Raw genomic sequence first — 15,814 nt, forward strand, 5'->3', positions numbered from 1 at the left:
CCATTCCCCCCGGGGCAAACCTATGGTTGTTTCTTATCGGGGACCCCCCCCAAGGCTCCAGTCTTTCCCCTATGCCATCTCCACTGTCCCCAAATCTTCAGTGTGGCCACCACCACCGGGCTTGTGGTGTAGTTCCTCGGTGAGAACGGCAATGGGGCTGTCACCATAGCCTGTAGGCTAGTCCCCCTACAGGACGCCCTCTCTAATCTCTTCCACGCCGCTCCCTCCTCCTCTCCCATCCACTTACTCACCATTGAAATATTAGCGGCCCAATAATACTCACTTAGGCTCGGTAGTGCCAGCCCCCCCCTATCCCTGCTACGCTGTAAGAATCCCTTCCTCACTCTCGGGGTCTTCCCGGCCCACACAAAACCCATGATGCTCTTTTCGATCCTTTTAAAAAAAGCCTTCGTGATCACCACCGGGAGGCACTGAAACACAAAGAGGAATCTCGGGAGGACCACCATCTTAACCGCCTGCACCCTCCCTGCCATTGACAGGGATACCATATCCCATCTCTTGAAATCCTCCTCCATCTGTTCCACCAACCGCGTTAAATTTAACCTATGCAATGTGCCCCAATTCTTAGCTATCTGGATCCCCAGGTAACGAAAGTCCCTTGTTACCTTCCTCAACGGTAGGTCCTCTATTTCTCTACTCTGCTCCCCTGGATGCACCACAAACAACTCACTTTTCCCCATGTTCAATTTATACCCTGAAAAATCCCCAAACTCCCCAAGTATCCGCATTATTTCTGGCATCCCCTCCGCCGGGTCCGCCACGTATAGTAGCAAATCGTCCGCATACAAAGATACCCGGTGCTCTTCTCCTCCCCTAAGTACTCCCCTCCACTTCTTGGAACCCCTCAACGCTATCGCCAGGGGCTCAATCGCCAGCGCAAACAATAATGGGGACAGAGGGCATCCCTGCCTTGTCCCTCTATGGAGCCGAAAATATGCAGATCCCCGTCCATTCGTGACCACACTCGCCACTGGGGCCCTATACAACAGCTGCACCCATCTAACATACCCCTCTCCAAAACCAAATCTCCTCAACACCTCCCACAAATAATCCCACTCCACTCTATCAAATGCTTTCTCGGCATCCATCGCCACTACTATCTCCGTTTCTCCCTCTGGTGGGGCCATCATCACTACCCCTAACAACCTCCGTATATTCGTGTTCAGCTGTCTCCCCTTCACAAACCCAGTTTGGTCCTCGTGGACCACCCCCGGGACACATTCCTCTATTCTCATTGCCATTACCTTGGCCAGGACCTTGGCATCTACATTTAGGAGGGAAATAGGTCTATAGGACCCGCATTGTAGCGGGTCCTTTTCCTTCTTTAAGAGAAGCGATATCGTTGCTTCAGACATAGTCGGGGGCAGTTGTCCCCTTTCCTTTGCCTCATTAAAGGTCCTCGTCAGTACCGGGGCGAGCAAGTCCACATATTTTCTATAGAATTCGACTGGGAATCCATCCATTCCCGGGGCCTTTCCCGCCTGCATGCTCCTAATTCCTTTCACCACTTCTTCTACCTCGATCTGTGCTCCCAGTCCCACCCTTTCCTGCTCTTCTACCTTGGGAAATTCCAGCCGATCCAAGAAGCCCATCATTCTCTCCCTCCCATCCGGGGGTTGAGCTTCATATAATTTTTTATAAAATGTCTTGAACACTCCATTCACTCTCTCCGCTCCCCGCTCCATCTCTCCTTCCTCATCCCTCACTCCCCCTATTTCCCTCGCTGCTCCCCTTTTCCTCAATTGGTGTGCCAGCAACCTGCTCGCCTTCTCCCCATATTCGTACTGTATACCCTGTGCCTTCCTCTATTGTGCCTCTGCAGTGCCTGTAGTCAGCAAGTCAAATTCTACATGTAGCCTTTGCCTTTCCCTGTACAGTCCCTCCTCCGGTGCTTCCGCATATTGTCTGTCCACCCTCAAAAGTTCTTGCAGCAACCGCTCCCGTTCCTTACTCTCCTGCTTCCCTTTATGTGCCCTTATTGATATCAGCTCCCCTCTAACCACCGCCTTCAACGCCTCCCAGACCACTCCCACCTGGACCTCCCCATTATCATTGAGTTCCAAGTACTTTTCAATGCACCCCCTCACCCTTAGACACACCCCCTCATCTGCCATTAGTCCCATGTCCATTCTCCAGGGTGGGCGCCCTCCTGTTTCCTCCCCTATCTCCAAGTCCACCCAGTGTGGAGCGTGATCCGAAATGGCTATAGCCGTATACTCCGTTCCCCTCACCTTCGGGATCAATGCCCTACCCAGCACAAAAAAGTCTATTCGCGAGTAGACTTTATGGACATAGGAGAAAAACGAGAACTCCTTACTCCTAGGTCTGCTAAATCTCCACGGGTCTACACCTCCCATCTGCTCCATAAAATCTTTAAGTACCTTGGCTGCTGCCGGCCTCCTTCCAGTCCGGACTTCGACCTATCCAGCCCTGGTTCCAACACCGTATTAAAATCTCCCCCCATTATCAGCTTTCCCATCTCTAGGTCCGGAATGCGTCCTTGCATCCGCCTCATAAAATTGGCATCATCCCAGTTCGGGGCATATACGTTTACCAAAACCACCGTCTCCCCCTGTAGTTTGCCACTCACCATCACGTATCTGCCCCCGTTATCCGCCACTATAGTCTTTGCCTCGAACATTACCCGCTTCCCCACTAATATAGCCACCCCCCTGTTTTTCGCATCTAGCCCCGAATGGAACACCTGCCCCACCCATCCTTTGCGTAGCCTAACCTGGTCTATCAGTTTCAGGTGCGTTTCCTGTAACATAACCACATCTGCCTTAAGTTTCTTAAGGTGTGCGAGTACCCGTGCCCTCTTTATCGGCCCGTTCAGCCCTCTTACGTTCCACGTGATCAGCCGAGTTGGGGGGCTTCCTACCCCCCCCCCCTTGTCGATTAGCCATCACCTTTTTCCGGCTCCTCACCCGGTTCCCACGCAGCTGTATCTCCCCCAGGCGGTGCCCCCCCGCCCATCCTCTCCCATACCAGCTCCCCCCTCTCCCCAGCAGCAGCAACCCAGTAATTCCCCCCTCCCACCCCCCCCGCTAGATCCCCCGCTAGCGTAATTACTCCCCCCATGTTGCTCCCAGAAGTCAGCAATCTCTGGCTGACCTCGGCTTCCCCCCGTGACCTCGGCTCGCACCGTGCGACGCCCCCTCCTTCCTGCTTCTCCATTCCCGCCATGATTATCATAGCGCGGGAACCAAGCTCGCGCTTCTCCCTTGGCCCCGCCCCCCAATGGCCAACGCCCCATCTCCTCCACCTCCCCTCCTCCCCCCATCACCACCTGTGGGAGAGAGAAAAGTTACCACATTGCAGGATTAGTACATAAAACCCCTCTTTGCCCCCCACATTCGCCCCACCACTTTGTTCGAACGTTCTTTTTAATAACCCGCTCATTCCAGTTTTTCTTCCACAATAAAAGTCCACGCTTCATCCGCCGTCTCAAAGTAGTGGTGCCTCCCTCGATATGTGACCCACAGTCTTGCCGGTTGCAGCATTCCAAATTTTATCTTCTTTTTGTGAAGCACCGCCTTGGCCCGATTAAAGCTCGCCCTCCTTCTCGCCACCTCCGCACTCCAGTCTTGATAAACGCGGATCACCGCGTTCTCCCATTTACTGCTCCGAGTTTTCTTCGCCCATCTAAGGACCATTTCTCTATCCTTAAAACAGAGGAATCTCACCACTATGGCTCTGGGAATTTCTCCTGCTCTCGGTCCTCGCGCCATCACTCGGTATGCTCCCTCCACCTCCAACGGACCCGCCGGGGCCTCCGCTCCCATTAACGAGTGCAGCATCGTGCTCACATATGCCCCGACGTCCGCTCCCTCCACACCTTCAGGAAGACCAAGAATCCTCAGGTTGTTCCTCCTTGCGTTGTTTTCCAGTGCCTCCAACCTTTCCACACATCGTTTCTGATGTGCCTCCTGCGTCTCCGTCTTCACCACCAGACCCTGTATATCGTCCTCATTCTCGGCTGCCTTTGCCTTCACAACCCAAAGCTCCCGCTCCTGGGTCTTTTGTTCCTCCTTTAGCCCTTCGATCGCCTGTAGTATCGGGGACAACAGCTCTTTTTTAATTTCCTTTTTGATCTCTTCCACACAGCATTTCAAGAACTCTTGTTGTTCAGGGCCCCATGTTAAACTGCCACCTTCCGACGCCATCTTGGTTTTTGCTTGCCTTCCTTGCCGCTGTTCTAAAGGATCCACTGCAATCTGGCCACTCTCTCCTCCTTTTTCCATCCGTATCCAGGGGGGATTCCCTTTTGGTTTACCGCACAGTGTTTTTAGCCGTCAAAATTGCCGTTGGGGCTCCTATCAAGAGCCCAAAAGTCCGTTTCACAGGGAGCTGCCGAAACGTGCGACTCAGCTGGTCATCGCCGCACCCGGAAGTCCAATTAAATGATATTTGCTTAATTTGAAGACTGATAGTTTCATTGAACGACAACCATCAGGCCATTCTGGAAGTAAGCAAAAGTGTAGCTACGTATTACAATCATGTAATATATCAGAAACCTGGAAGTGAGAAACGAGGAAATGAAAGTATTTGGCTCCTTTGATGTGATGAGGTGCAGAAAATCATTGCAAGACTGTTTGGAAACATTGTGGTTCGCATCAAAGAAGTGTACTTGAGGTGCATTCTCCATTGACCACGTGCCGCATTCTTCGGTCGCCAGGCAGACGCGGACGGAGAATCCTGCCCTTTACTTCTAATATCCAACAATATAAACATACATTACTCAAAACTACCTCTCCTTCCTGACATGAATGATGAAATTGCAAACAAATCTTTTTTGTTTTATTTTCCTGCAGCCGGCAGTAATCCAGAAGTGGCGGACATCATTTTCCTAATCGATGGATCAAGTAGTATACGCTCTCAAGACTTTGAAAAAGTAAAATCAGCAATAGAAACCTTTATCAACAAAAATGAGTTTGGTAAAACCAGAGTCCAAATTGGCATCATACAGTTCAGCACTAAGCCACGTTTGGAATTTCAGCTTGATCAATATGATGACAAAGCAGTATTACTGAAAGCTGTTCATCAGATTCAGCAGTTACATGGGGGTACAAATACCGGCCAAGCACTGAACTTTACAATCGACTACTTTGATAGTTCAAAAGGGGGCCGGCCAGGAAAACGACAATACCTCATACTGATTACAGATGGAGAGTCGGGCGATAATGTGTCTGAAGCTGCCAGAGTCATCAGAGATAGAGGGCTTAATGTTTTTGCCATCGGTATTGGCTCTGCTAATCATGCTGAGCTTGTGACGATTTCAGGATCTCAAGAAAAAACTTATCATCTGGACAACTTTGGTGCTCTAAATGACTTGGATGAATTGTTTTCAGTTGCAGCACGCAGTCCAAATGGTGAGTTTAAAAGTTTTAATATTACTTTTTAAACTAGCTGATTGATTCCATGGTTGGAGAAAAAATTGATGTCAGTGCTAGAATTGGGAGCCTTGCCCACTGACAAGAAATTTTGGAAATTCATGGATGCTTTACTGTTCAGTTTTCCAGTATGCATTGCAAGGTAGCAAGTTTACCATCAGTGGACACATAGAACATTAGGAACAACTGTGTGGTCTCCTCAAGATGGTGATAATTGTTGAGTTCCTTTTAATTCGAGAAGCCTGGCATACTTCAGCCAAGCAGCCACATTGAAAGGAAGAATTTTGAAAACCGTAATAACTTAACAGGTTCCTCTGACAGATGACATCTAACGGTTTTGGTGCTTGATTTGGCTGTTCCAATGCACATTTATTCCTGCTTTTAACAATTTCACTGAGTACCTGGGCTTGAAGTAGGGAGAGTGAGCAAACTGATGCTTCACTCTCTCCAGAGGTTTCTCTTTGCGTGAGGTTGTTTCCCTCACACCCAGGTGATGTCACCGAAGGAACTTGAGAACTAAGGAATTGGACAGGGAACAGCACACGGATTGGGAATTGAAAGATGTAGAGGAAAATATGAAGGAAAAGAGAGTGGCAATGCTGGAAGGTGAGGAAGACTGAAAGAAAATAAATAAATTGGGGAAGAGATTTGGGGAGAGTATTTTGTAGAGGCAGACGAGAGAGAGATAGAGAGAGTGAGGGGATTGGGGAAGTTACAGGAAGAAAATTGGGGGTGCGGGGGAGGGAGAGAAAATATGGGTGGCAGAACGTTACTCTACGAGTATGGTACTTCCGCACCCCAATGTAAAAGTCAGAGGTAAGTCTGCTTCAAATGGCCAGCACACTCTTCAGCCATTTAACTACAATAGGGCCTTTAATTGGCTCAGCCAGAACTTCTGCCCCCATCCAAGAGGATATCCTGCCTCCGGGAGCTGCCATGCAATCAAATAGCCAGCAGAGAGTGCTCTTGTCCTGCAGCACCACCAGAACCGGTGGCCATTTCTGGGACTACACTGATTCCCAAAGAAGTGGAGTCGTACAGAGCCGGACATTAGTTCAAGTTTGGCATCTTGCCGGGACCAGACACAGACTCCGGTGGAGAGCTTAGGGGACCAGGATAGAGAGGGAAATGGGCAGATGAAAGCTGGTGGTGAGAAACAAGGAAATGAAACTATTTAGCTCCTTTGATGTGGTGAGGAGCAGACAATCATTGCAAGAGTGTTTGTAAACATTGTGGTTCGCATCAAAGAAGTGTACTTGAGATACATTCCAAAGTGAAAGGAAAAACAAATAATCTATCACACAGCTCTGCCTGAATCTGGAAGCTGTCAATCACAAGCTAGCCAGTTCTTGCTTGGTGAAGCTGAACGGGTGCTTACTTAATTAATAACTTGTCAGGGGATGTGAGGTTTTTCAAATGCTGGGAGCTTTCTAGGAAGCCTGTCACACTTCTAATAGCTGTTGTTTGAAAGGTTTTTGTCTAAGAGGAGCAGATTTTAGGAAAGGAAAAATGTTTCTTCATTGATTCTTCACGGGAATCCCTGACTGCTCTTCACAGCCCACTCTGAAACCAAGTAGCAGATGACACCCAATCAAACTTCTGTGAATTCCTCCTCAAATCCCCCCAAATGATTCTTACACTGAGAGCCAACTGGCCTCAATGGACTCTGACTTCCACACAAGTGTTTCACAAACTTAACTCTTGAAAAGATATATTAGAATCTTCGTCCAAACGTTTTCCCTCAGCTGCTTTTTTCAGCAAGAAGCAATTTACAGGGTTGTAGAATCTCCTTTGAGTCTTTTCTGTTTTGAATTGCCATGTGCTTTCAATCTTCCACACAATCATTTCAACATTCTGTTCCTGGAGACTCTTTGTCTCTCTGCCCCTTGCTTTAACTTCACTGACATCAAAGAACTGTACTTGAGATGCATTCAAACGTGAAGGGAAAATTAAATACATAATCCATCACACAGTTATGCCTGAACCTGGAAACAGTCAATCACAGGCTAGTGAGGTCTTGCTCGGTGAAGCTAAATGGGTGAAAATGAAATGAAATGAAAATCGCATATTGTCACAATTAGACTTCAATTGAAGTTACTGTGAAAAGCCCCTAGTCACCACATTCTGGCACCTATTCTGGGAGGATGGTACCGGAATTCAACCGGCACTGCTTGGCCTGCTTTAAAAGCCTGCTATTTAGCCCTGTGGGTGCTTACTAAATTAATGACTGTCAGGGGGTGTGAGGTTTTGCAAGTGCTGGGGGCTTTCGAGGAAGCCTCTGACACTTATAACAGCTGCTGTTTGAAAGGCTTTTGTCTAAGGGAGAAGCTTTTACAAAAGAGAAAGTGTTTCATCATTGATTCTTCACTGGACTCCCGGACTGCTCTTCGCCGCCCACTCTGAAACCAAGTGGCAGGTGACACCCAATCAAACTTCTGTGGATTCCTCCTTAATTCCCTCCAGATGATTCTTACACCGCGAGCCAACTGGAGTTTGACTTCCACTCAAGTGTTTCCCAAACTTCACTCTTGAAAAGACATGCCTTAGAATCTTCGTCCCAACAACGATTACTCTTAGCTGCTTTTTCCAGCAATATGCAATTTACAGGATTGCAGAATCCTCATTGAGGATTTTCTGGTTTAAATTGCCATGCGCTGTCAATCTTCCACATGAACTCTAAGGACACAGCCACAACAATAGATCACGATTGCTTCACAGGCTGCATTAAGATATCAGCAACCTTAGGATTACTTCAGATAACTGGCTTCTCGCTAGCCGACTCCATCAGGTCTGTACTTTTCAGCTGTCTTTAACTAGATACCCTCTCTCTCGCTCTCTCTGCCCCTTGCTTTAACTTCAATGAACAGTACCTTTTTTCAATTTCCAGTTTCTTTGTTCTTTTGACATCAGTGTTCCTGGAACATCACTTGTAATTCCTAGGTTTCTAGAACTATCTGTGGATTCGTTTCTGGGACTAGCTTCCTTCCCATGATTTCATTGTTCTGCCTCTCTGCTTCTGGCACAGTTGGGACAGCTGTTTCTCCTCCAGCTACCTACCTCCAGCTGCCCTGTGTCCAGCCTTAAACTAAATGCAAAAAGTCTTTCTCACTTAAAGTGGCCCCAAATCCCAGTGCTTCTGTTTGATTTTTATCGTTGTAAACTCTCTCATAACAATACAGACAAAGTTTGAAATGAAACAGCATTGTTTAGCGCAAATTAAACTGAAGTGTTAACTTATCTTGCACAGAAACATTGAATGATACTCACAAAAATCTGTACCTTTGTCCTGGATTCTCCCACCCTACCACCGGCATGAACGCCACGGGCGAGCCACGTAGAATGGAGATGCATTCTCCATTGACCTCGTGCCGCATTCTCCGGTCGGCAGGCGGACGCAGCTGGAGAATCCCGCCCTTTACATCTAATATCCAACAGTACAAACATGGATAACTTAAAACTACCTCTCCTTCCTCGCACAAATGATGACATTGCAAACAAATCTTTTTTTTTGATTTTCCGACAGCCGGCAGTAATCCAGAAGCGGCGGACATCATTTTCCTAATCGGTGGATCAAGTAGTATACGCTCTCAAAACGTTGAATTAGTAAAAGAAGCTATAGAAACCTTTATCAACAAAAATTAGTTAGGTGAAACCAAAGCCTAATTGCCACTAAGCCACATTTGGAATTCCCGCTTAACCAATATGATGACAAAGCAGTATTACTGAAAGCTGTTCATCAGATTCAGCAGTTACATGGGGGTACAAATACCGGCCAAGCACTGAACTTTACAATCGACTACTTTGATAGCTCAAAAAGGGGACAGCCGAAGAACCGACAGTACCTCATACTGATTACAGCTGGAAAGTGAGGCGACCATGAAGTGAGTCTGGGCAGGGGATGGCAATGGGAACCGGGAGTACTCGTCAATCACGTTCAGGAAGTACGTGTTGCGGTCGGTGGAGGGGAGGGGGCCTTTGAAATTCATGCTGAGGCGTTCAAAGAGACGGGAACCCTTTATCAAGTGCGCCCTCTCTGGCCGGTAGAAGTGCGGTTTGCACTCCGCGCAGATTTGGCAGTCCCTGGTGGCTGTTCTGACCTCCTTGATGGAGGAGGGCACGTTGCGGGTCTTAATAAAGTGGAAAAAGCGAGTGACCCCCGGGCAGCAGAGGTCCTCGTGAAGGGCTCGGAGGCGGTCCACTTGTGCGGTGGCGCATGTGTCACGGGACAGGGCATCAGGAGGCTCATTTAGCTTCCCGGGACGATACAATATCTCATAGTTGTAGGTGGAGAGTTCTACCCTCCACCGCAGGATTTTGTCGTTTTTATCTTGCCCCGCTGTGCATTATCAAAAATGAACGCCACCGACCGTTGGTCAGTGAGGAGAGTGAATCTCTTGCCGGCCAGGTCATGCCTCCAATGTCGCACAGCTTGTACTATGGCTTGTGCCTCTTTTTCGACCGAGGAATGGCGAATTTCGGAAGCATGGAGGGTACGTGAGAAGAAGACCACGGGTCTGCCCGCTGGTTGAGGGTGACGGCCAGAGCTACGTCGGACGCGTCGCTCTCGACCTGGAAGGGGAGGGACTCGTCGATGGCGTGCATCATGGCCTTTGCAATGTCTGCTTTGATGCGGCTGAAGGCCTGGCGGGCCTCCATCGACAGGGGGAAGATTGTGGACTGGCTTAGGGGACGGGCTTTGTCTGTGTAGTTAGGGACCCACTGGGCGTAATAACTGAAAAAGCCGAGGCAGCGCTTCAGGGCCTTGGAGCAATGGGGGAGGGGGAACTCCATGAGGGGGCGCATGCGTTCAGGGTCGTGGCCTATAACTCCATTTCGCACTACGTAGCCGAGGATGGCTAGACGGTCGGTGCTAAATACGCATTTATCCTTATTATACGTTAAGTTAAGGATTTTAGCGGTCTGGAGAAATTTTTGGAGGTTAGTGTCGTGGTCCTGCTGGTCATGGCCGCAGATGGTGACGTTATCAAGATTGCGCGCAAGCCATACCGGTCAACCATTCGGTCCATCTCGCGTTGGAAGACCGAGACCCCGTTAGTGACACCAAAGGGAACCCTTAAAAAATGATAGAGCCGCCCATCTGCTTCGAAGGCAGTGTATTTACGGTCACTAGTACGGAGGGGTAGTTGATGGTAGGCGGACGTGAGATCCACCGTGGAAAAGACCTTATATTGCGCGATCCTGTTTACCAGGTCGGATATGCGGGGGAGAGGGTATGCGTCCAGCTGCGTAAACCTGTTGATGGTCTGACTGTAGTCAATGACCATCCTATGTTTCTCCCCGGTCTTTACCACCACTACTTGAGCTCTCCAGGGACTGTTGCTGGCTTCAATGACCCCTTCCCTCAGTAGCCTTTGGACCTCTGACCTAATGAAGGTCCGGTACTGGGCACTGTACCGTCTGCTCCTGGTGGCGACGGGTTTGCAGTCCGGGGTGAGGTTCGCAAACAGGGAAGGCGGGTCGACCTTAAGGGTCGCGAGGCCGCAGACAGTAAGGGGGGGTATAGGGCCGCCGAATTTGAAGGTCAGGCTTTGAAAGTTACATTGGAAATCCAACCCCAGGAGTGTAGCCGCGCAGAGGTGCGGCAGGACATAAAGGCGGAAATTGTTGAATTTCCTGCCTTGGACCGTGAGGTTTGCTCGGCAGAACCCCTTTATCTCCACTGAGTGTGAACCGGAGGCCAGGGAGATTCTTTGGTTTATAGGGTGGGTAACAAGTGAACAGCGCCTTACCGTGTCGGGGTGTATAAAACTCTCCATGCTCCCAGAGTCGATCAGGCAGGACGTCTTGTGGCCGTTGATGAAGACCGTCGTCGTTGCTGTTGAGAGTGTCCGAGGTCGATTTTGGTCCAGAGTCACCGAGGCCAGATGAAGTAGTTGCGGGTTTTGATCGGGCAGCGTGTAGTCGGCCGTGCTGGGGTCCTAGGGCCCCATCCAAGATGGCGTCTCCCATGGGCCGCACATGGTGGTCGGGGATGAACAAAGTGGCGGCGCCCATCCGTCCAGCATGGTGTCCGAGGAACAAGATGGCCGCGTCTGTGGGCTGCACATGGCCCTAGGATAGGGGGGTGGCTGTGAATGCTGGCCACCTGGGGCCCGAAGAGAAGATTGCTGCGGCGGTCCGGAGTTGCCGCTGGAGACCGCAGCCTCGGCTCGTGCCTGGCAGACCCACACAAAATGGCCCTTCTTGCCGCACCCTTTGCAGGTGGAGGTGCGGGCCGGGCAGCGCTGGTGGGGGTGCTTCGCCTGCCCGCCGAAGAAACAGCGGGTCCCGATGGAGTTAGCGGGCCGTCTTACAGCGCAGGCCTGCGGGTTCACGGGGAAAGTCTGCGGGGCTGCCGCTGCGGGATGCCACGCTGCCCAGGGGGCCACCACGCGGTCGAGCACATAAGATTGTGCGTTTCTGGAGGCAACGTCCATGGACCCTGCCAGGGCCCGTGCCTCTCTAAGTCCCAGGGTGTCTTTTTCTAAGAGCCGCTGGCGGATCTCTGAGGAGCTCATACCTGCCACAAAGGCATCCCGGATTAGGAGTTCCGTGTGCTCGCTCCCCAAAACTTTCTGGCAGCCACAGTTTCTGCCCAGCATCAGTAGCATGCGGTAGAACTCCTCCAACGATTCCCCGGGGCTTTGCCGTCTTGTTGCAAGCAGGTGACGTGCGTAGACCTGATTTACAAGGCTGATATAATGTCCTTTTAACAGTTCGATCGCTGCATCGAAGTCCTCCGTCTCCTCGATGAGGGTGTAGATCCCAGGGCTTACCCTTGAGTGCAGGAGATGCAGTTTCTGCTCCCCCAAAGGTGTGCCTCCAGCCGTCTCGAGGTAGCCTTTGAAGCACGCCAGCCAGTGCTTGAAAATCGCCGCCGAGTTCTCCGCGTGGGGGCTAAGTTGCAGACACTCCGGCTTGATTCGGAGATCCATCCTTTCAGCTTAAGTAGTAGTATATTAAATTGATGCACGATCAATTACTATTAAAATGAGGTAGTAACATAACTGAAGGCTTTAATAGACTAGAACTGTTCCCCAGCAGCTTCGGTACAGAATAAGGGCTGCTGGGATGGCACCGGTTCTTATACCCTGCCTGTGAGGGCGGAGCTACATACAAAACAGCCAATGGTAAACTCCTAGGTTTAACCAATGGTCTTCAGCCTCTCAGGTACTGCAATACCTGATAATACCACACTGAACTTTACAATCGACTACTTTGATAACTCAAAAGGGGGCCGGCCTGGAATACAACAATACCTCATACTGATTACAGATGGAGAGTCAGGCGATCATGTGTCTGAAGCTGCCAGAGCCATCAGAGATAGAGGGCTTAATGTTTTTGCCATCGGTATTGGCTCTGCTAATCATGCTGAGCTTGTGACGATTTCAGGATCCCAAGAAAAAGCATTTATCTCAACAACCTTGATACTCTAATGGACTTGGATAAATGGATTTCATGTGAAGCACGAAATCCAAATGGTGATTTTAAAAAGTCTCAAAATTACTTTTTAAACTAGCAGATTGTTTCCATGGTTGGAGAAAATTTTGAAGCCAGTGCTAGAATTGGGAGCCTTGCCCACTGGCAACGGATTTTGGAAAATCATGGATGCTTTTCTGTTCAGTTTACCAGTATGCGTTGCTCGGTAGCAAGTTTACCATCAGTGCAGACGTAGAAGATTAGGCACAACTGAGTTGTCTCCTCAAGATGGTGATAATTTTTAATGCAAGAAGCCTGGCATACTTCAGCCAAGCAGCCACATTGTAAGGATGAATTTTGAAAACCTTAATAACTTTTTATTTTAACACTTTTCAACAACAACATCCAACAGAGACAGAACCCACTACAAAATAACCATAATCCCCCCCCGAACACAAACCCCAACCAACATGGCTTACCGACACACCCAGAGGGGGCCAGGTCCTTGATGGAGATGGCCTCCTCACGCCCGTCGGGGTACGCTATGTACGCGTACTGTGGGTTGGCGTGGAGGAGACGGACTCTCTCCACCAGGGGCTCCGCCTTAGAGGTCCGCACGTGCTTGTGGAACAGGACGTCTCCCGGGGACAGGAGCCAGGACGGAAGCGATGTCACGGATGCCGATCTCCTGGAGAAGAGAAACATCCGCTCATGAGGGGTAGCATTCGTTGCAGTACACAGATGCAGATTCGTTGCAGATGGAGTGGAGTGGAGTGCGGCAGGGAGGGCCTCCTGCCAACGGGAGACTGGTAGGCCTTTGGACTTGAGGGCTAGCAGCACGGCCTTCCAAACTGTCGCGTTCTCCCTCTCCACCTGTCCGTTCCCCCGGGGGTTGTAACTGGTCGTCCTGCTTGAGGCAATGCCCCTGGCGAGCAGGTACCGACGCAGCTCCTCACTCATGAAGGAGGAGCCCCGGTCATTGTGAATGTAATTGGGATAACCGAACAGCATGAAGAGGTCGTGAAACGCTTTGATGACGGTGGCGGAGGTCGTGTCGGGGCAGGGAATGGCGAAGGGGAACCGCGAGTACTCGTCGATGACATTGAGGAAGTACGTGTTGCGGTTGTGGGTGGGGAGGGGCCCTTTGAAGTCAATGCTGATACGTCCAAAGGGGCGGGTAGCCTTGATTAGGTGCGCCTTGTCTGGCTTTTGGATTGCGGCTTGCACTCCGCACAGACTTGGCAGTCCCTAGTCATGGCCTTGACCTCCTCGACTGAGAAGGGCAGGTTGTGGCTCTTGGTGTAGTGGCAGAACCGCCTGACGCTCGGGTGACAGAGGTCATTATGTAGTGCCCGCAGTCGGTCATCCTGTGCGTTGGCACAAGTACTACGGGACAGGGCATCAGGAGGATCATTGAGCTTACCTGGCCGGTATAAGATACTATAATCGTAGGTGGAGAGTTCGATCCTCCACCGTAATATCTTATCATTTTTGATTTTACCTCGTTGTTTGTTGTCGAACATGAACGCAACTGATCGTTGGTCAGTAACGAGGGTAAATGGTTTTCCGGCCAGGTAGTGCCTCCAGTGCCGGACGGTTTCCACTCTGGCCTGTGCCTCCTTCTCAACAGAGGAGTGGCGGATCTCGGGGCCTTGGAGTGTGCGGAAAAAGAAGGCGATGGGCCTGCCCGCCTGGTTGAGGGTGGCACCCAGGGCAAAGTCGGAGGCATCGCTCTCGACTTGGAATGGTGCAGACTCGTCTACCGCATGCATGGCGGCTTTGACGATAGCGGGTTTTAGGAGGTGGAAGGCCTGGCAGGCCTCGGGCGGGAGGGGGAATGAGGGGGATCGGAGGAGGGGTCGGGCCTTGTCAGCGTACCCGGGCGCCCACTGGGCATAGTAGGCAAAGAACCCGAGGCATCGCCTCAGTTCTTTGGGGCAGGTGGGAATGGGGAGTTCGAGAAGGGGGCGCAGACGGTCGGGATCGGGGCCGAGGACACCGTTCTCCACCACGTAGCCGAGTATGGCGAGGCGGGTGGTGCCGAAAACACATTTTGCCTCGTTGTACGTGAGATTGAGGCGTTTGGCAGTTTGGAGGAATTTAGTGAGGTTGATGTCATGGTCCTGCTGGTTGTGGCCGCAGATGGTGACGTTGTCCAGATACGGGAAGGTAGCCCGCAGTCTGTTCTGGTCCACCATTCGGTCCATCTCCCGTTGGAAGACCGAGACTCCATTGGTGACGCCAAAGGGTACCCTAAGAAAGTGGTAGCGGTGGCCGTCCGCCTCGATGGCCGTGAAGTTACGGTCCTCCGGGCGGATAGGGAGCTGGTGGTAGGCGGATTTCAAGTCGATGGTGGAGAACACCCGGTACTGTGCAATCCGGTTGACCATGTCAGATATGCGGGGGAGGGGATACGCATCAAGCAGCGTGTACCGTTTGATGGTCTGACTGTAGTCAATGACCATGCGGTGTTTCTCGCTAGACTTGACTACCACCACTTGGGCTCGCCAGGGGCTGGTGCTGTGAGCAATGATCTTTTCCGAGAGAAGGCGCTTAATCTCCGCTCGAATGAATTGGCGGTCCCCAAAACTGTAACGCCGACCTTTAGTAGCCATGGGCTTGCAGTCGGGGGTGAGATTAGCAAACAGTGAAGGGGGGGGGGGATCCTGAGCGTGGAGAGACTACAGGTGGGACCCGGGGGGGGGGGATCAGGGGAGAACTGGGGGTTGGAGACCGTGAGGGAGGGGGGAGGGGGCCGTTAAAATGCAAGGTGAGGCTGCGCAGGTGGCATTGGAAGTCCAGGCCGAGGATCGCGGCGGCGCAGAGGTGAGGGAGGACCATGAATTTGAAATCCTGGAACACCGCGCCATTCACTGAGAGGGTGCCGACGCAGTAGCCCGAAACCTCGGCCGACTGGGAGTTGGAGGCCATGGAAATATGCCTGCGCGTGGGTAGTACCTTGAGGGAGCAGCGGCGCACGG

General features: G+C 51.0%; 2 protein-coding genes across 2 annotated transcripts in view; both read left to right on the plus strand.

Moving 5' to 3' along the window:
* The window catches only part of LOC140425875 (collagen alpha-4(VI) chain-like), a 285,411-nt gene that overhangs the window by 23,079 nt on the left and 246,518 nt on the right, over positions 1–15,814 (plus strand). The window lies entirely within an intron of this gene.
* The window catches only part of LOC140425657 (cartilage matrix protein-like), a 52,393-nt gene that overhangs the window by 8,020 nt on the left and 28,559 nt on the right, over positions 1–15,814 (plus strand). The window contains exon 4 of the mRNA XM_072510155.1: positions 4,836–5,393. Coding sequence (XP_072366256.1) covers positions 4,836–5,393 — 558 coding nt within the window. The remainder of the gene's footprint in view (positions 1–4,835; positions 5,394–15,814) is intronic.

This window comes from Scyliorhinus torazame, chromosome 6, assembly GCF_047496885.1.
Source record: "Scyliorhinus torazame isolate Kashiwa2021f chromosome 6, sScyTor2.1, whole genome shotgun sequence".
NCBI lineage: Eukaryota > Metazoa > Chordata > Chondrichthyes > Carcharhiniformes > Scyliorhinidae > Scyliorhinus > Scyliorhinus torazame.